At 43.6% G+C, this 21,050-nt stretch overlaps 1 protein-coding gene across 2 annotated transcripts in view; it reads left to right on the plus strand.

Annotated features, from left to right (window-relative positions):
* PAPPA (pappalysin 1) overlaps nt 1–21,050 on the plus strand; it is a 214,836-nt gene that overhangs the window by 94,519 nt on the left and 99,267 nt on the right. For both annotated transcript variants that reach the window (XM_084898874.1, XM_084898873.1), the window contains 2 exons: nt 6,080–6,208; nt 11,295–11,386. In XM_084898874.1, the coding sequence (XP_084755000.1) occupies nt 6,080–6,208; nt 11,295–11,386 (221 nt within the window). The remainder of the gene's footprint in view (nt 1–6,079; nt 6,209–11,294; nt 11,387–21,050) is intronic.

Raw genomic sequence — 21,050 nt, forward strand, 5'->3', positions numbered from 1 at the left:
CAGAGCCCAGAAATACAAGAGAAACTGGGATGACTTGGTGAATGCTATTTGGGTGAATGAATGGATGAACAAATGAAATGAGATACATATAATCATATTTATCCAGGATTTGAAAAAGTGGTTAAAGCCATCAATATAATTAGGTAGCAAAGAGCAAACTAGCTTCATTTAATGATTCTACATGAACTCTCTCTCTCTCTTTTTTTAAAAAATGTATTCTTAAAATGAGGTTATAGGAATAGGTTTGTGATCTTACATTCATGGAAAATTGCATGTGTGCATGTTTATACATGAAATGATATGTGAATGGATGGGTGGTCAGAATGTTCTTGGTAATGGCCACAGGATGATGGAATTTGTGACAGTTTTGCTTTATTGTAAGTTTTTTTTTTCACATTGTACTCTAAGTGGTTAACACAGGCATGGGTGATCTTGATGCTTAGAAAAATAATAATAAAGCAAGTGTGATAATGCACTGTCACTTCTTAACTGAGGAAAAAGATCATCTTAAAGATATTTTAGAACTGAAGCTGTTTTTCTCTAAAATGCTACACAAGAAATAAAATATAATTTAGATGGAGTATTAGCTACCTAAAAGACGTGAGGGCTATAAAGGGGAGCTTGCCTTTTCTTCACAGAGTTTTTGCATTCTGGGTGCTTATCCAAGGAGACAGCTCAATGTCATGGAAAGATCAAGCGTTCTAGAGTGAAACAGCATGGTTTATATTCTGCTTTATAGCTATTATCTCCATGACTTTGGACAAATTGCTGAACTACCCTGAACACAATGCAAATGATTTCTACCTGTCAGGTTTGTATTAAACATAGTATGTACAATTTGGTGAACTAACCTAAAAATATTTCCAATACTAACATATGTTGGGAAATTTTAGATCAACCATAACTGGTATAACGAGCGTCCTTTAGAATGCATAGGTGAGATCAGGGACAAGAAATAAAACAGAACTGGGAACTTGGCAGGTAAGCGTCCCACACCTCACATTTTCTTGAGGCAGTGCCATGAGTCTTGGCAACTGAATGGACAAGAAATATAAACAAAAATATCTGAGAATTGAAAAGAAACTATTATTCTTCTCCTCTGTAACAGACTACATAGAACCAGTAATAAGAATCAACAAATTCTTAGACCTAATCAAACCATCTATGAGGACTTCTAAATAGAACATCCATTTATAAAACTCAATTACTTTTATCAGCCCCCAAATATGACATACAAATATATATTTGTACATGTATGTATGTGTGCAGATAGCTAGATATGTAGACAGATTCAAGCTACTATTTACAACAGCACAGACATCTATAAAATGCTTAGAGTTAGGAATATATTTCCTAATAAAAAAATCATCACAAGTTTTATGAAGAAAGCTTTAAACTTTACTGGAACCATAAATGATGACCTAAATAAATAAAAAAATAAACTGTGCATAAATGGGAGCATGCAGTGGGACAAAGATCTCTTTTCTCTTCAAATACATCTATAAAGTCAATGAAATTGAAATCATAATCTTAGCAGGTAGTTTAAAAATGAAACCTAAAATTCACATGAAAGAGCAAAGAGGTCTCAGCATAGATCTGTAGCAAAAACCAAGATTTCTGTAAAAGTATGGAAGTTAAAATAGACTGTGATGGATATGATTTAAAAAAAAAATAGACCAATGAACCAAGATGAGCCATAAACAAACCTGTCTAAATCCTGAGTGACATATGGCAAGGGAGGCGTTACAACTCAGTAGTGAAAGAATTAAGTGCTCCAGACATAATGCTGGGCAAGTGGTTCATCCGTATTTGGAGGGGGCAGGGGGAATAGTGCTCACTCACATCATTTTAAAAACTGCTACACTGCACATGATTGAAGCCATACATGTGAAAATAAAAACTTTAAAACTATTCAAAGGAAATAGAGGAGACTATTTATTCATTTATTCAACAAGATATGAAAAGCACAAATCATGAAGGAAATGAGACTTAAAATTCTACTCTATAAAGCAGCATACACAAAACAACAAAAGGCACAACCCAAATGATTAAATGATGATGATAGCAATAATAATAGAAACAACCTAGATATCTATCAAGAGACGAATGGCCAAATAAAGTGTGGCATGTTCATGCGGTAAATTTAAAAGGGCACTCCAAATCCTATTAAAGAAATCAGAAGTGATGAAAATAATCATTTCTCAGGTGAAGTGGTAAAATTTTAGCTCCAAACATAGTATAGGCAGGGAGTTTCTGGCTTGCTGATCCCATCACTAATTGAGAAGATTTGGGGTTGGAGGATGGCTTTGAATCTAAGATATTCTCATGGTGTTGGCAAGACCAGAAAAGGGAGCCGTAGAGGCAGGAGGGCAAGCCAGCGGCCGCTACAGCCATCAAGGTTGAGATGTTGGAAGCGGCCGGGATACAGAGATGACATAGAAGCTGTGAGTGGGAAGAATTGACAAGGCCTGGGGTCTGCCTGGGTGTGGGAGGCATGGAGGGGAAGGAGTTCGAGTGACTGTGTAAGACTTTCCAGATGGTTTTAGGAGCAGCTGAAAAAAACAACTTGAAATAAATGTCCTACTTTTAAACCAACCGTGAAATAGATCCTAACCTCCAGCAAAGCCTTCAGAAGTCATGAGCTGGTCCTGAGAGAATTCTGTTCTACCTGGATCCCTGAGAAAAGAGACCTTGTCCAGCATTCATTTTGACTTTTTTTTCTTATCATTATTGTTGAAAGTATTACATGTCCTCTTTTCCCTCACATTGACTTCTTCTAGCTCTCCCTACCCATCCACTCCAGGCTTTCACCACCCTCTTGTCTGTCTCCATGGGTTGTGTAGGGAAGGGTATGTGGCTGGGAAGAAATCATTTTGACTTTAACTTGGAGAAAATATCATTTTATCATAAGACTTGTTCAGTGGGAGAACATAATCTCTTTAATAAGTTGTATCCTGATACCACTTCCCTACCTTTTTATGAAGGGAGTGGCCTAGGCTTCTATGTTCCTCTCTGTAAATAACCCCAGGCTCCTGTGAGATAGTGAAACATGAGCCATGCTTGTGCTTTTGAAAGAAGGAGGGTTATTCAGGTTTCTCTACCAATTACGTGTGCCATGTGATGCTAGTGGATAAGGAGGAAGACAGTGGATGAAAGTTACTGGGAGACAGATTTTGGTCCAGGGAAAAATTTGATAACCTGGGATCCAGAATTTTTAGATGTTGAAATCACCACCTGAAGAGAAAGCAAGCAGCAGGCAGGCACTGAGGGTGTTGTAGCCAAATGACATGGCAGACTATCCATCAAACTATGAAACATGTGATAGATGATGGCCCCATCTTCATGGGTTTACCTAATAACCAAGGTTATAGGTAGTTACCTTTTCCTCTATCCCATCTAGTAAAGAAAATACAGTGAACTCCAGTGAGTAAGAATGTGGATAATTAACAGTAATGGATTAATATGTGTTAACTTTATCATACTCTGAATGGCCAGATTATTATGATCTCTGAACGCATAATAATCTGGCTACTCAATGTGTATATATGTATATTAGAGGCCTGGTGCATGAATTCGTGCCAGACAGCCTGGCCAGGAGGAGGGGACATGGGCTGTTGGCCGGCCTTCCTGCTGGTCGAACTGGTAGAGGAGACACTTTGCATATTAGCCTTTTATTATAGAGGATATACACCGAGTGACCAGATAATTATGCGTTCAGAGATCATAATAATCTGGTCACTCAGAGTAGGGCACATGTGTGCTTTATATGTGTTCTCATAGTCTGTAGGAAAACACAGTGAGGGAGGGCTGTGACTAATGTGAAGTAGGCTCAGAGCAGTGAAACTCCTGCCTATGACACAGAGTAGGTGATGAAGTCAGGATGGACACCCATTTGCCTGCCTGAGAATTGTATTTATTGAGGAGGAGTAAGAGTGGAGGAGGAAGACATTAACAAATATTATTGCCGTGTCTTAAATATTCTCAGCCATAAATCATTTGTGACACCCACCTCCAAATGCAAAACACAGTGTCGAGAAGTGCTTTTCACACTTTTGTGCTCCATTTTCACAGAAGTGTCCCATTTGCTTCAGAGAGTGACCATGTGCCCCCAGTGGCCAGAGATATAGCTCAAAGTATACCGTAACATAGTTATATTTGCTTAATATAAAACGGGCCTCCATATTTTCGAGCAAAATGAATGAAGGTACTGTAGAATGCATGTCATTTTTATGTTGTACTTTCATGTCTTCCCTGGGAAAAGCTATCTTTCTCCTAGCACACTGTTCCAGTTTTAGAAATAGCATCAGAAGTATACATTCATTAGTGTAGAGGTGGATAAAATATTGAATAAACTAAAAGGAAAACAAAGAAACTATATAATTATATTGACAAATTAGCATGCCAGAGGTTTACAAGGCAACGGTTACTTATACACTCAGCCATACAATAGCTCAGGATCTTTATGCATTGCACTTACTTAGTCTTCATTGACAGAACACTAATGGAATCCCCAGGGACTTGTGGTCTACCCACAATATTACTGTCAGCTCCAGCACTGCTAACACAAGTTCTCTTTCAGGTGATAAGCTCAACATTCTTAGGAAGGAAGGCTTTGTTCCTCACCACAGGTTTTAGTGCTCATACACTCCACCTCATCCTTGTTGTGTTGTGAGTCAGGAGACACTGTCCATCCATTGCCCCTACACCTGTTATCTCACTGGCCTTTCCAAGCAGCTCCAACCCTAACAACAGCTGAAACAACAGATGGGCAGGAGAACTTGAGATTTTTTAACTTCACCTTCTTGTTTATGAAATCCCCCCTAACTCTGGAATCTGATAGGAATTCTCTTCATTATCATTTTGTGTGTGTGTTTCCCCCCATGGCGCATTGTTATTATTAATAAGTAAATAATTGATGCTGAGGGAAATGAAAGAAAGGAATAGCATCTTCCTTTGACAGTAGCGGAGGAGGAGATGGGGATGGGGATTTGTTCATGTGGAATTGATGTCAATATGTCTGTGCCTCAGAGGATAACTGACAGTAGCCAGGATCTTTTGATGGCAGGATGAATTCAAGTGGGGGCGGGGGGGGGGGGGGAGAAAGGTCTCAAGGGCTAACTAAGGGAGGGAGGTGATCTGGTGTGAGGGTGAGTGTGAGGACATCAAAATAGGCCTTAAACTAGGAGGCGTTGAGAACAGAGGAGAGATGCAATGGAGGGCAGTTGGAAATCTGGCAGGAACCAGTGCTTGGAATGCCAGTGCCTAGTTGGGATCCTTCCTTGCAAGGGATGAGATTATTCAAACAGGCCTAAGCTAGGGATTACAGAAGCAGAACATGGATATCACAAGCAATGGCATATATTTGTAAGGGGGATGCCTAACCTCTCTATGCCTCAGATTCACCATTTATATGTTAAAATGAAGATGAAAATACACCAGCACAAATAAGGTGGTTTTGATTCTCAAATGAGAGAATACGTGGAAAGCGCTTAGCCCTAGGCCTGAAATTCCATTAATGGATGCCGTGATTATCATTCTTATTTTGGTCAGGAGTGAACAACATAGGGAGCTGGGAGGGAGAGAATCACTGAGTGTGCATTGTACGGAAAGGGCCTATGTGCCTGTAATGGATTTCTGCTCAGATCTCAGAATAGCACAGAAGGATCAGACAATGCCCACAGAATCTGGCATGGTCGTTTCCCGTCTCTTGTAGGCCTTTGCTTATCCATTGACTTTTCCCGGATGGCGGTTTCCCATATCTTCATTATGGGACACACACCCTCTGATTCTTACCCACTAGGGTTATTGTAAAGTTTAGCCCAACAACAAAAAATATCTAGTAACATTCATGGTCAACTGTCCACTGATGCTCCTTATTATTGCTGTGCATTTTGGTATAACCTATCATGAATGGAAGAATGCCTTCACCACAGCAGACAATAAAAATCACTAGATAACAGATTGTGCAAAGATTTCAAAAATAAACAAGAATTAGAATGTATGCAAGGGGGTCAGTGTTGTTTGCCTCCCCTCCCCCCAATGTGTCTATATAGCTCATCATTGTCTGTGCATTTTCCAGGGACCTCAGTCTTGGCAGTGTGTACCAGTACCGGGTCATCACCATTTCCGGAAGTGAGGAAGGCGAGCCATCGCCTGCTGCTGTATACACCCATGGAAGTGGGTACTGTGGCGACGGCATCATCCAGAAGTAAGTAGATCTCACTAAAGAAAGGGGAGGGTGGTGTTCATTTGGCCCAGAGATGCGCAGGGTGCTGAACAGAAGAACTTACGGGATGCTCTTCTATGTGTGAGCTGCAAGTTAGCTTGCAGCCTATCCGTTTGTCTGCAGCAGAGTGCTACTCTCAGGAGAAAGTGATACGTTTTGGAGCACATACATTTCTCAAGTATGCAATTGATCTGTGATTTTGTCAGAGTGATCATCATGCACTGACTACCAGTATGTTCCTGTCCTTAGTGGATGGATACATGCCACATGGATTCTATTACTCTCGCCCGTCCCAGCCCATGTTGAGCTAGCAGGTCACAGTGCATCTGGGTCAAAGCACTTTGACATTCTTTGCTGGTTACCAATTACATCTGTTAAAATTGCATATTTATTTGTTATTCTGTTGCATCGTATTGTATTATATCAACACTTTACAAAAAGAGTCAAAGGCCCCCAAAATACCAAAATATTCCAACCCATTGTAATGTTGAAACCATAAATCTGGAACAGTACTCCAGAGTGAATATTGACTGTGAGCATATGTACTAAGTATATGGAGCAAATTAGTAAGTGTAAAGATTCCCCACCAGCAGCCAAAAAGGGAAAGTGTGATCAGAAAATACAAAGCTGGATGTCTAAAACATATATTTAATTGGATATCAGTCTATCCTTGCCCTTGTCCACAGGACAAGATGTTATGCAACCACAAAATAGGGGCAGGAAGCTAACAAGACTTTTGCATTGTTTTTGAAAAAGTAAACCTTTGAGATTTTTCCTTCAGAAAAAGTACCAAAAAAATGTTTTCCTGGCACAAAATCAAATATGTTTGTCTCTAGGAGTGGAGAAGAGACCAAAAAGCATTGACAATTAACTTCCTTACTGCTAAAATTGTATTTTCTATTGCTAACTTAGTTGCACGTCACACTGTTGCTGGTACTCTTAAAAGTATTGGCAAATATGCCCGGCCAGCGTAGCTCAGTGGTCGAGCATTGACCTAGGAACCAGAAGGTTGTAGTTCAATTTCCTAGACAGGGCACCTGCCTGGGTTGTAGGCTTGAACCCCAGTGTGGGGTGTGCAGGAGGGAGCCCATCAATGATTCTCATCATTGATGTTTCTCTCTTTCCCTCTCTTTTCATCTCTCAAATCAATAAAAGTATATTTTTTAAAACTGTTGGCAGATTTAATTATACACATTATATGTGGAGATGGCAAAACAAGCTATAGGCAAAATTCCTTCATTAAATGGCTCTGCTGGGTGTCCCATAATATCTGTGCGACATGGAACTGCAATGACTGTTTCTGCAGTGGAAGGGGCTGTAAAGAATTTATTTCACAGTTGAATGAAGCCACTGATGTGCAGAACGTGCATCTGCTCATAAGCGTAGCATACATACGAAAGAGAAGTGCTGGATGGCTATTTCCTTTAGTTCATCATTGACACCAGTGCTGGAGGGGCAGAGCAATTGAATATGGCACTGAGGATTTCATAGTAAGTAATGTGAACTGGAAACCTGCAGCGGGATGAAAGGACCAGCTTGGAGCACAGCAAGATTGACACAGTCATGCAAGTAAAGAGTTTGCACATGAATAGCCCTCCACGCAGACCTCAGTTATTGGCCAGCAAGGGCCTATGGCAGCATTGAAGGGAATAGTGAATGCTGTGAATAAGATCAGAGGCGGGCCAGTGAGGTACACTCTTTCATCTTAATGTGCAAAAAGATGCTCATGCAAGCAAGATTTTCTGCCCCACACAGCTCATACACTAAAGCTCATGGGCTGTCACAAGGAAGGTGCTATTTCAAGTTTTTCAAAGAAGAAATGACATTTTCAAACAAATGTTGACACTGATAAGGTCAGTAGTGATTCTTTACATGATTTCCAGTGGTTTGCTGAGTGCTATGTCTCAGGGATATCTATGGATGTAAGGGGTCTTTAGCATTGAATTGCGGTGCACATCACCTGATTGCCAAGAATTGGACTCTTTAAGCGTAGAAGATAAAGTTCCACATGTGTTAGAGGATGTATTTAAGGTCTAGACCCAGATCCAACCACCAGGCATGAAGATATGATTTCCAGTGCTCGATGCACTAAAATCAGAGGCAGGAGAGCTATTGCTGTTCTCTCCCCCATTAAGACATCAGCCTCCAGCTCTGGTGCACATGCTGTCCGGTGGAATATTGAGCAGCTGCGTAAGGCGGTCCCCGGGGAAAGTGCCCCATCGTTTATGGGTCCAGGATAGAGCAGCAGATCCAGTATCTCCAGCAAACACTTGTGGTCATTGCTGAAAACCCATAATTGTGATTTGGGATTTTCTAATTTAGCACAACGAATAAAAAAGGAAACTCACTTGATGTAGAACCTGATCCAGCTCAGTCTCTCCATTTCAGAGCCCGTTATAGACACATTGGTATAACACTGCAAACAATGGCATTTTTCTAGCTGCTCTAGAAATGGGTTGTTGTTAGTATTCATTTAAAGACTATTCTTAACAACAGTGTTTTTTAGTGGTTTTACCTAGAATTGGTATCCTGCATAGACATCAAGTACATATTGAGTTACCTGCAGTTACCTAATAATTGTTGACAGGTTTTGTAGAAACTGAACAAAGCTAGTGAACATGAACAGTTTCCTAAGCAAAACCAACAAATACCAAAAAACCACAACTTTGAAGTAAAGGAGGGATGGCATCTGAACTAATTCGATTTTTAGAGTATGATGCATGTTATTTGCTGTGTGTGTGTGTGTGTGTGTGTGTGTGTGTGTGTGTAAGAAAATGGTTAAAAACACTGGATGAATATTACGGCAATGATAATAATATTCATAAATATTAGCTGAGCCTTAACTATACAGGAGGCACTGTGCTACATAGCCATCTCCTTGGGTTCTTCCAACAACCATATTGCATAGATCCTTTTACTATACTTTACAAGAGACAACTAACACACAAAGATTAGAGGGTTTTTTTCAGCCCAGTAAGGAGCAGAGAACCAAGACGTGAACCCAGGGCCCAGGTTTTCATATGGATTCACCATTGCCTTGTTGTGTGACCGACAGTTGTGCAAAACTAACAAGTGAAGGAGTAGCTACATGCTTTATACTATGTCCAAGGAGTAGCTACATGCTTTCTGCTAGGATGACAAAGACTGCACTTCCTTTGGCATCTTAAAGCTGAGGATAGGGGGCTCTCAAGTGACAGGACAAGGCTGACAGTGTGACAAGCGCTGTGATAGATTGAGCCTGGTGTCCTTGGTCACAGAGAAGACAGCCTCCCACTCCCGCCTGTGAGGTCAGGGAAGGTTTTTCAGAACTTCTCTATCTAATGATAGATCTTTCATGCCTAGAAGATATTTGTGGTGACCCTAATTTTATGCTTAAACCAATAGAACACACTGTTTGGGTGGTGAGGGAAGGCGGTTGAGAAGTATTCTTTGTGGCTTAGGGAACCCAGCCCAGGTTTTAAAAAAAAAAAAAAAAAAAAAAAAAAAAAAAAAAAAAAAATCTCTCCCCAGATAACCCATGAAATAGCTAAGAAGTACAAGGCCATCACCATTTCCAATGAAGAGTCCGTGGCAGAGATTGGAACAGGGGTCCAGCCTGGGATTTAGGCTTCTTCTTTGCTTCAGACAGGAGACAGCCTGGGTGGCTCTTTGGAGATCAGTGTGGTACCCTGGTCATCTTCAGGATTGATTGCAAGGCACCATCCTGCTACACTGACACCTTTTAAAAGCAACAAACATTTCCCAGTATTAATTGCCCTGGTGAAGGCAGAAGTCTGAGGACTCCTTCATGCTGTGACAGGGCCCAGCTGGTCTCCAGGGAGGGAGGGAGGGACAGCTGCCGCACACTTTGCAGAGACCTCCCAGGACAGAGTGGGAACGGGGCTGTGATCCCCTGAGCATCTACTGTGTGTCACACACCGTGCCAGACACTTGATGTTACATTTCATTCTTACACGCACTCTAAGGAGTAGGTATAAAATTACCTCCATTTTAACCAGTGAGATAATGGAGCATTGGCATCTAGAATAGCACTTTCCAGTGGATTTTTCTGTGCTGTCCAACTCAGGAGCCACTAGCTACATCCAGCTACTGAGGACTTGAAATGTGGTGACTGTGACTGAGCCAGAGCATTTTCATTTATTTTGCATGTTCATTGGTTTACACTGTGCAACACAGAAAGATCAGACAGAGAGATCCAGTGACTTATTGGAGATCACACAGCCAGTTTGGACCATGGGGATCAAAACCCAAGTTTTCTGTTTCTCAGTGGATGGGAATTTTTTTTTAAAGTAACAGTTCATTGAATCTTTCCGTTATTATTCTTCCAGTTCGTTGAATCTCTCTGTTATTATTCCTCTCTCTTTTCTCCTAGGTCCAATTCCAAGAGCATTGCTCATTTTCTTTCCATCCTAACCTCTGCAGAACCATCCTTAGGTGATGAAAACAATTCCTAAAATAAACAAGAGGAGGCATTTTTATTTCCTAGAAGCATAGTTAATTCCACAGGCCTAGGCATTCTTGATGCCAGCAAACTGCCCACCCATGGAGGAGGCAAAATTTTCTGATAAAAGGAAAACCCATCCGGAGCATATGAAGAGGGGAGGGGATATCGTGACCTTTAAGAGCATTGGGAAAGTGGGGAGAGGGTGGACACAGGGCACAGTGAAGATAGCATTTGTATATTTTAGAAATGCCAAAATGTTCTTTAAATTCATCATTTTAAAGTGGCAGTGACATTTTCCGGACACAGTACAGCAAGGTCTGTTCATCATTTGTTCGTTCATTCATCCATATCTTACTCCCATCTAAATTGCTGACTTAACTGATTGAGATCTCAGAGAATGTGTTTGAAACAGAAATTCTATTGTCATCAGAAACAAAAAAATAAGGCAAATGTCATGGGATCCCACAGATGTACACCTTTTAAGCATCTCATCTTGATGATGAAGAAATAGAGACTTACACAGGGAAAGGGGCTTGCCTGAGGCCTGGGCTGCAGGGAACTGGGCCACATCAGGCTGTAGTTTTGAAGCTAATGAGATACCTTTCTCTCCCATCTGTTCCGCAGAGGCCAAGGTGAAGAATGTGATGACATGAATAAGATCAATGGTGATGGCTGCTCCCTGTTCTGCCAACAGGAAGTTTCCTTCAATTGCATTGGTAAGTCTTTGTCATTTCCCTGGGCCTGGCTAGGGAGGAATAATATTACAATAACAGCAATAGTTGCTACTGAATGACGTTTCACTCCTTTATATTGCAAATATGTACTGAGAGCCTCCTATGGGACAGGCACTATTTTAGGCACAAGGGAATACAGCAATGGAAGCCAAGGGTGAGTGCATCCCTGCCCTGGGTAGCTTATGTTCTCCTAGAGGACAGGCATGACTGGGAACTGTTGATCTAACTTCACCTTACACACAGCATTGCTCTTCTTCACGCCAGCTGTCCAGGATGGTTAGTGTTAGTAGTATAGATTTTTAAGGGTTTTATTCCTGCTGGAGAGATGAGAAACATCAAAAAACGGAGAGATTGTAAAACTTGCCCAGAATCGTACAGGTCAGAAGTGATTTGAGACAAAACCAGGACTTGGACCTCATTTTGTCTGATTCTTAGGCATGTGCTCAGTCCATTTGGCTACACAACCTCCCTCCAGGATCCAGTGACCCTCCCCACTCTCTACCCCTGCCGCACATTCCCAGCCTTGGGCATTTTCTGACTGGAGGAAGAGGGAACAGCAGACCAGCCTATGTTTAGAAAGCAAATGTCCTTTTCCCACCTTCCCTTGGCCTCCTCTCTGAGTCTGGCTGATCTTGTTGTTTCAGTCCCACTTGGGAGGCCCTGGCCAGCCCAGGGCTGGTAAACAGAGGGGGACTGGGGGGCAGGGATGGAATTTTGAGCTGGCCCAGATGAGATCATACTTCCTTTAAGATGCAAATCGATACCTGAAGATCAAAGGTCCCCAGGCTAATCCCCTGGGCTGGAGGTGAAAACTAATCACAAATCATTTGCAAGTACAAAAGACAGAGGTGCTCTATCTGAGGAGGGTAGGGGCAGCGGTGGGGGGGATGGAAACTGCTGGGAAGATTTCTCACTGAAAGGCAATTTTCTAGGACTAAAGGGGAGGAACTGTCATGGGGTCCTCACAGTCGCAGTGCATTCGGGTGCGTTTAGACCACCTCCTGGTAAATTGTGAGCTCCCGGAGGTCTTTGCCATGTATTAGTTACCTTTTATTCCAGTCGCAGCACACATTTATTGAGCGCCTAGTATCTCCTTGGCACCAAGTAGGGGTCCAGCAGCACCATAGAGAGATCCCACTCATGCTTGTGGATAGAAGGAAGGAAAGATGTGGAGGGAGGGAGGACAGGAGAGTTTCTAGGCAAGACCTTGGGCTTTTAAATGGCAGAGGGTGATTGGTTTGTTTTTTCCTTCTCCTCCATTGACTTCAGTTTGTCGGTCTATATAAAAGCCTGATATTAGCAAAGTGTGGGGTGGAAAGAGCCTTGGACTAAAATGAAGAAAACCAGGCTCTTGTCCTAGCTGTGGTGAGAACCTGCTGGATAATTCTGACCAAATCGCTTCCTTAGCCTGGGCCTCAGTTTACTTTCTGTAACTTAAAGGATTGAGTGAAGTGGTTTTTAAGAGCCTTGCCTGCACTTCTGTTGTGTGATTTTTAAGGTATGTGATTATTACTTCTCATAGTCACAAGCTCTACCCTAATCAAACCCTCACCTTTGCTGTCATCCTCATGACACCCACTTTACTCTCAGATCATGCTGGGAAATAGCTACCTGTTTTACTTGCTCTAAGGTGACATGTGACTCAAGTGCTTCTGGGGAAAAGGTAGGATGTGGGAAGGTAAGATATAGTATCCTAAAGGGATGCTTGGGTTCTGACATCCATGTTATATGTTGCTTGAGCACTATGCAGCCATAAACAAAAATAAGTAGCCCTTCCAGGCAGAAGCTTCTTGTCCATGGAAAGGGTCTGCACAATTACCTTCCATGGATCAAACTCTGCCTATGGCTTACATGTGCAAATAAAGCCTTACTGGATCACAACACACCCTTCATTTACATATGGTCTGCTGTGTTTTCCTGCTATAGCAGCAGAGTTGGGTGGTTGCAGCAGAGACCTATGGGCCAAAAGGCCTACAATATTTACTATCCGGCCCTTTACAAACCGCATTTGCTGACCCCTGGTCTGTGGATTTAGAATCTTTGATGCTCTTGGTGCTTGGAGTCTGTTGCAGAGAGGAAGTGAAAATTAGGACATGCTTCATCGTTTCTCAGAAAAAAAACTGAATTGTAGGCATAGAGTGGCGGGGACTGGGAACCTCTGTTAGAAATAGCACTGGACAGCGAGTCTAGCCCCAGCTGGCCATACCTCCTTGGGCCTCACTTCCCTGCCTATACTCTGGACAAAATAGCTGGTGTGGACTAGATCAATGACTTGCACATGGTGTTAATGGATATGCTTCAGAGGAAAGGCATGATGATGGAGAAAGTTTGTAAGAGAATGAGACTTGGACCCTAATAGATCCATTTTTACATACTAACATTTTCTACTAGATTCTGCCTATTCTGCCGATGATAGATATTTATTGAACACCTATTATATATCAAGCATATTTATAAATTGACTCTCATAGTAATTCCATTAGTGTCCTTTTTCTACAAAAGAGGAAGTTGAGGCATGGGGAAGTGAATTGAAGAGAGGCAATTAAATGGTAAAACTGGGGACTCAAACCCAGAGAGCCTGACTCCGGAGCTCATCATGGTAAACTACTTGCAAAATAGTAGCTCTTGGCCTTGTGGGGCTTTCGGGGTGAGTGGGGAATATATTGCTGCAGGACAACTCATGGGGTATGTAATGGAATGGCATACAAAACTCTTGGGTGTGGGTGGTGTCCAGGGAAGGTTCCCTGTTGACCCTGTATGTTGAGTATGGCTTGTGCTAGAGAAAAGACCTCCAGTATGCCTCCTGCCCTCACCATTTACTATTCCATTATAGAAACTGACAGAGACACAGGGCATCTATCTCTCCAGAGATCCCAGCTCCCAGGAACTATATTCCAAGGACAAACTCCACAGCTTTAGTCTAGAAAACCATCTTTCTCTAAGAAAAGCAGCACAGGAATCAACCTGCATCTTTGGCTCTCCGGAGATCCAATTCTAATGAGTCAGGGAAAGGGAGCTGGAGCATGGGAGGCTTTGCCAAGGTGGACATTGTTCGCATCATTACATTTGTCATGACAATGGTCAAGATAGTGGCCAACAGAACAGGCTTGAGTGAGACTAGCTTGGTTCGTACCATAGTTTATACATGGGGCCTTGGCTAAGCTTCAATGTTCTCATCCATAAAATGGTAAAAATCCTGGGATTCAATTGTGGTAGTTATTTACCAATTTGTAGATAGTTATTATCTGATTCCCTTCCCTAGATTTAGGAAAGAGCTCTCTTTGTTGTAATAACAATGAGGCAAAGTCCAACCATCACAAACAAAGTTGGAAACACAAGCATATTCCAGCCCCCCTTATAACTGAATGTGGGCATAAGACTTGCACTCTCCTCCTGACCCACCAATCAGACACCAACCCAAGACTTTGAATCAGAAGACAGAGTGACCCTACAGAAACTATTCTGATAAAAGATGGTGTCAATGGCCACAACCCCTGCATTTCCAAAGTACCAATCACAGCATCCAGCATTAGGGCTGGAGGTTCTGTGTGTAACAGCAGCTCTGAGATGTCTTCGCAAGACCAGTCACCAGACCTAATCTTGAGCTTGGAATTGGCTTCAGAGCCTGCAAGGCTAGCTCTCCAGCCCTCCCAGAGAGTCTTCCAGAAGTATCCAGTGTTCTCTGAATAGAGTTTGTTTGTTTGCTTGTTTTGCTTAAGTTAGCCAAGTTGGTTTCTGTTGATTGTCACTTAGAATTCTGACCAAAAATTGTTGTCATAAGATACTATGAGGTTTAGCCCTATTGTTAGCAAGTTGGACCTGCTTGACGAACATTAACTATTACTTTTCTCAGTATGTGTGTGGGGGAGGGGGGTAAGAGCTGGGCAGTATGTGTGTGTGTATCAGCAATAACCACTATTAATTGATATCCATGAGGGGCTATGCACCTTTGTATAATGTGAACCGATGTGCGGTCTCTGGTATCCAGTCGGTAATGTCTTAACTTGCCTAAGATCACACAGCTCATAGAGAGGGTGATCTTAACTCCAGACCAAGTGGAGAGCCCTTGCTGTTTGTATTCTACACTCTGCCTCTCCATCTGAGGGACTTCCTTCCTTTTCAGTTTTTTATTTTTTTGGCACTAACCATTTAATAGGGCTAATGTTTTCCCTGGGTTTGGTACCATCCCCACCCATGTGAGGGGGTGGCAGATTTATGGTGGCGTTTCCATTCACTTTTCAGAAGCCCACACATCTAGGAGTATTCCCAGGGTGCCAATGTGTTATTATGCAACAGCCTGGGGTGACCCTGTCCCACTTTCCCACCCCCAGGTCCCTCACCCCCCTTGCAACATGGTAAGTTGCTTGTTAAAAGGAATACCACCCACAAGACCTCTTGGGCAATGCATGCTATATCCTGGTAATGTGGAAATTATCTTGTCTGTCCCCCTTCCCCTTTAAAATAGAACATACACCAGGCCTGAGATGTCAGTTTAAAAATGTGGTATCAGTAAAATGATAAAAACCCCCCACCCAGCAGGCACTGGCTAGAGGTATTGTTCAGCAGCTGTGGAGATTCTGTCTCTAAGCACTGAGTCATGATATACAGACAGGCTGCTGATAGCAGCTGGAGGAGGGAAGACAGCAGTCAAATTAGTGGAACAAAATGAGAAGCACTGAAGTAACAAAGGGGTTACACTTAGTAATGTATCTCAGGCCATTGCCTGAAATGAGCTGCCTTCTGCGAAGACATTTAGTCAATGAGGGGAACTGTGCTGGTGGGGGACCCTCCCCTCCCATCCTGTGTCCTTCAGGAGAGCTGGGTGAAGGTCCCCTTTTAGACTTGGAGGCCTGGGAGTTTGGCACATTAGTATCTTAGAGCCTCAGTTTCCCCCTTTATGAAATGAGAGCAATTGGGCTGAGGATGCTAAAGTTGCTTTTCCTCTCGGATATAGATGTGTCAAACACCTATTTAAAGGTGTGGGGTTTCCAATTCTGCTTGACACTGGTATTCTATATACAGTAATAAAGAGGGAATATGCTAATTGACCATCACTCAGTCACAAAGATGGCTGCACCCACAGCTGAGGCCAAGTTCCCATAAGGAGGCTTAATGAGCAATCAGCAGGGACCTGAGGCTATGCCCTCTGCTGCCCCCATGGAGCTTGATAGGGGGCCTTAGGCCGTGCTTCCCCCCCCCCACACACACACACACACACCCAGCAGGGCTTGACAGGGGACCTGAGGCTGCACCCCTCTCCCGGTGCTGGGTCGAGGACCTGAGGCTATGCCCCCTGCCTAGCAGGGCTTGACAAGGATGGGACTGGCCAGGTCTGGATCTAGCCCAATACTGGGGGGGGAGGGGGGGGGAAGCTGGGTCTGGGTCTCACGTGATTTTGAGGTGCATGTGGGTGGGTGGGGACTTGACCCTGGGTCCTGTGGTGAGCCCCAGACTCTGACAGGAGGAAGGTTTTCATATACATTTTACTAATTTTCTTTCATCTCTGATACTTCTATTATAGATAAAGGGCAAATAGCAATATTAAATTACTTCTAATTAATCCCCTTTTAATGTGCAAGAATGTCGTGCACCGGGTCACTAGTATATTAAGAAAACAAAGCAAAGGGACCCCCATGTTGTTATTCCCAGACGTGCACGTCTACTGGGCATTTTTTTTCTCTCGCTAATTCCCTGCCACTAGCATTCCATTGTCTCTGGTCCTCACAGAGCATCCCCTGCCCAGTTCTACTGCAGGGGCCAATACCTCAATTATCTGCAGGGCAGATAAGGGAGAGGCGGAGGGATCCATTCGCTTCCCAGCAGTCACTGGAAGGAGCGTGGGTCACCCAGCCTCATGGCCCCTCTGTCAGGCCGCCCTGGCCTGATCCGAGCCAAGGAAAGGAAAACAAAAAGATGAATCGCCTCCTCTTCTTGGTGGATGTTCTGATGAGCCTTTAGTTTAGAACAACAGTGACTGAAAGGGAAACAGCATCTGGGAGGGGGAGGAGGAGCGGGAGGAAGAATGGGCTCTGCAGGGAGTCACAGTTATTGTTATTTTTCTTTCTAACAACATGAAATCAGGACAGATGACCCACCTCTCACCTTACAAAAAAAAAAAAATTAAAATTAAACTTTTCCTGTTCTTTATTCCTTCAGCCCTCCCTCTGTAGAAGGCATGGTAACTTTCGCCAAAATGCCTTCTTGAAAAAAAGCTTCCCTTGGATGGAAGACAGACCTTTAAAAGAAGAGAAATAATAGTGGTAGTGGTGGTGATGAAGGTGATCACGGTGCTGTCTGTCAGCTAGGAGAGGTGGCATGCTTAGTGCTGGCATGATAACCTATGGCTTAATGATTAACGATGGATTAATATGGATACAGGTATTCACCCATGTGGATTCTGGGTGAAAAACCTGGCCCAGACACTTTTTATTTGTGCCTCAGATTTCTCATCAGTAGAATGGGCTAGTAATAGTTTCTACTTTTCACTGTTGTTTTGAGAATGAAATGAGGTTATATAGGTAAAGCATTTAAAAACATCAGCACTTGGTAAATGTTACGTATGTGTTTGCTACCACTGCTATAATTAATGTTATTAATATAATTAATAAGAAGTTGTAGCAATCCTCCCAGGAACCTAGATAAATAATAATAATATTTCAATTTCATTGAGGAAAGAAACAGGTTCAGAGAGGTTAAGTAACTTGCTCAAGGTCTCACAGTTAGAAATAGCAGAGGTGTGATTCACAGTACCTACGCAGAGCCTGCACACTTACCCATGAAGTCATTGCATTTTACCAACTACATCAGTCTTTGTATTAAGAGTCTCTTTTTAAAGTGATTGTATTCAGCCTCCCAGCAGCTCTGTATAATCAGAATAATAACGTCCATTTAGCTGGCAAGACAAGTGAGGCACTGAGAGATTAAGTGAATTGTCTTAAGTAAAGCAGCCAGCTAAATCATAGGAGGCTTCAAATCCTATCTGTCTGCCTCTAAAAACCTTGTCAATATCCAGAGGAACCCTTCCCCCCCTCAAAAAAAAAAACTACCTGAGAGCCTCCTTTCCCCTGTTTCTGCTTTGGTGCCATTGACTCACAGCAGGAAGCGAAAGTGAATGCACATGTCCTTCCTGTGCCTTTTTCATGAGTCATGAAAATGACAACTTTCCGTTATTATCACCCCATAAATGTTCCACTGCACAGAGCCCATGCCCCCGACATAAGGCCAATCCAGGTTTGGGGTTGTATTTTCATTTTTAACAGCTCGCCTTCCTGTGACAGTAGCCGTGTTGTTGTTTAGCATAAGGGGAAGCTGTCACTTAAGGGCAATGTGTTAGAGACAGGAGCCTGAGCTCAAATACCTGTTGTGTGTAATGTGTTTATTGGTTACTTCTGGGTCATCTTGGGCATCTCCCATCCTTCGTCTGAGCTCAGCCTTCTCATCTGAAAAATGGACATCATTTTCACTCATCATTTCTCTGTTGAGAGAAAGGATTTAAGGTCTGTAGCGTGTTTAGCAGGATGCATGGCAGTTAGTGAACATTCAAAAACACACGTCAGTGCCACTTCATCTTCCCTTTTCTCAAGTCCCATCTCAACTGCAAGGGATGCAGAGGCGCCAGTCCATCTCTGGCAAAAATGGCCCTGAACCGGGCCCTGCCATCAACACGTGGTAGTACCCTATGCAAAGTGACTAGAAAGGGATGGCGATGAGCTGGAGAAGCTCCAGGGGCCCTTTCAGCTCTGACTTCTAGAATTTAAATCCCAGGTCATTATTGTTTTTAAACTGTGCATTTTAAAAGAAATGAGGGCTTGGGGAGGAGAAAGGAATTCCTTTAACCCAGAGGGTCAAAGGGGGTCAGCAAGGGGACAAAGGCGCAGGAAAAGGAGGCGATGGGGTGGAAGGCTGCCATGCGGGCCGGACCAAAGATCTGAAGTCCTCTACCGGGAGGTCTGATGGATGCATTCAAACACCCTGGAGTCAGCACCGGTTAGGATCAAGCCTGCCTCAAGCCTCAGACCACAGAGGTTTTTTTGTGTTTTTTTTTAATGTTGTTAATCCTCTCCCAAGGATATTTTCTTGGAGATTTTTTTAAAAATATATTTTATTGATTTTGTACAGAGAGGAAGGGAGAGAGAAAGAGAGTTAGAAACATCGATGAGAGAGAGTCATCAATCAGCTGCCTCTTGCACACCCCCTACTGGGGATATGCCTGCAACCAAGGTACATGCCCTTGACCGGAATCGAACCCGGGACCCTTCAGTCCCCAAGCCGACGCTCTATCCATTGAGCCAAACCGGTCCTGACTCAGACCACAGTTTACCATCTCCTTTGGAAACCCGGGAGGCCTACCCCACAGAGAGGCCGGTCTGGAATGAAAAGAAACAGGAGGGCCTCTGAGGCCAGAAGGGAGCAATTCTAGCCCTGGGCCTGGCGGCTTCCTGACTCTCAGGGAGGGGTCAGGCACGGAGGCCTTGGAGCTTGCCTGAATTCGAGGAATAGGGATCAAACTTTGATGTGTGCCTTTGAAAAGCAGCCCTCGTCCTAGGCAGGTGAATCTGGGTAGCCAGGAACAAGGGCTTCTTTGTGGCATTGCAAGAAACCAGAAGCCTGTCTGCGCATGCCTGTGCCTGGCTGTGCCTCTGTGCCTGACTCTGCCTCTGTGCAGTCTTGACCTAGGAGCCCAGGAGAGGGGAGAGGGAGAAGGGCGAGGCCCAGGGCTAAGTGTCCCTGTGGGCCTTTCAGTAGGTCCTGGCTCTCTGCTCTTTCTTGGGGACCATGTTGGGCTGGAAAAGACATTTAATATTTATGAGTGTGATCTCCACTTGAAGGGAATGCCCTGAGGGAAAGTGAAATATTAAGCAAGTGAGGGATATAGACCTAATTGCCTCCTCTTTTCTTTTTGGAGAAAAGTAATGTACTTAAAATAAGATGATGGATAGGCAGCCGGGATGGTGTGAAAAACCCACTGCCCTAGCCTGCAGAATAAATCAGCTTCCTGCTCTCACTCACACAGACAGAAGGCGGTGCAACTTGGCCACCGGGTCACACCAGGTCACCCGTTCCCAGACCATGGATGCCTGCTGTGTGCCTGGCACTGTGCTAGCTGCAAGGAAACCAGCAGTGAGCCAGCGAGACCAGAGAGGCAGGGAAATGACACTAGTAATTAGTAAAAACAATCGTTGAGAATGTCTCTGCATAGACATACTCTGAGGTGTGTAAGTGCAGGTCCTCCTTCCTATTTGAGGGGTCAGGAAAGGCCTCCTTGAAGACATGACATTTAATCTGCGACTTGAAGGCCAACCAGGAAGTGGACAAATTAGGGAGCAGTGGGGCGGGGGGATGGAGTGAGGACTGCAAGGTCAGACCATTAAACCCTCCAGGCAGGAAAGAACTTTGGAAGAGGTCAAAGAAAGTCAGTGTGGCCAGATGGCAGGGAAGGAGAGAGAGCAGAAGCAGGACCCTAGCAGGCTCTGACCCTTCAGGGCCTAGAAGTCCGTGGTCAGGCTGTTGCTCATGGCATGGAAGGAGAAGAAGGCAGCTCCCACATGTGCATTCTGCCCTCAATGCCAAGCCCTATAGGCCAGTGCATGTTTGCATAGAGCAGGCACTTGAAAGCTACTTACTGTCCCAGCCAAACTCTACCTGT

Source organism: Pipistrellus hanaki, assembly GCF_964339955.1.
Source record: "Pipistrellus hanaki genome assembly, chromosome: 11".
Classification (NCBI taxonomy): Eukaryota; Metazoa; Chordata; class Mammalia; order Chiroptera; family Vespertilionidae; genus Pipistrellus; species Pipistrellus hanaki.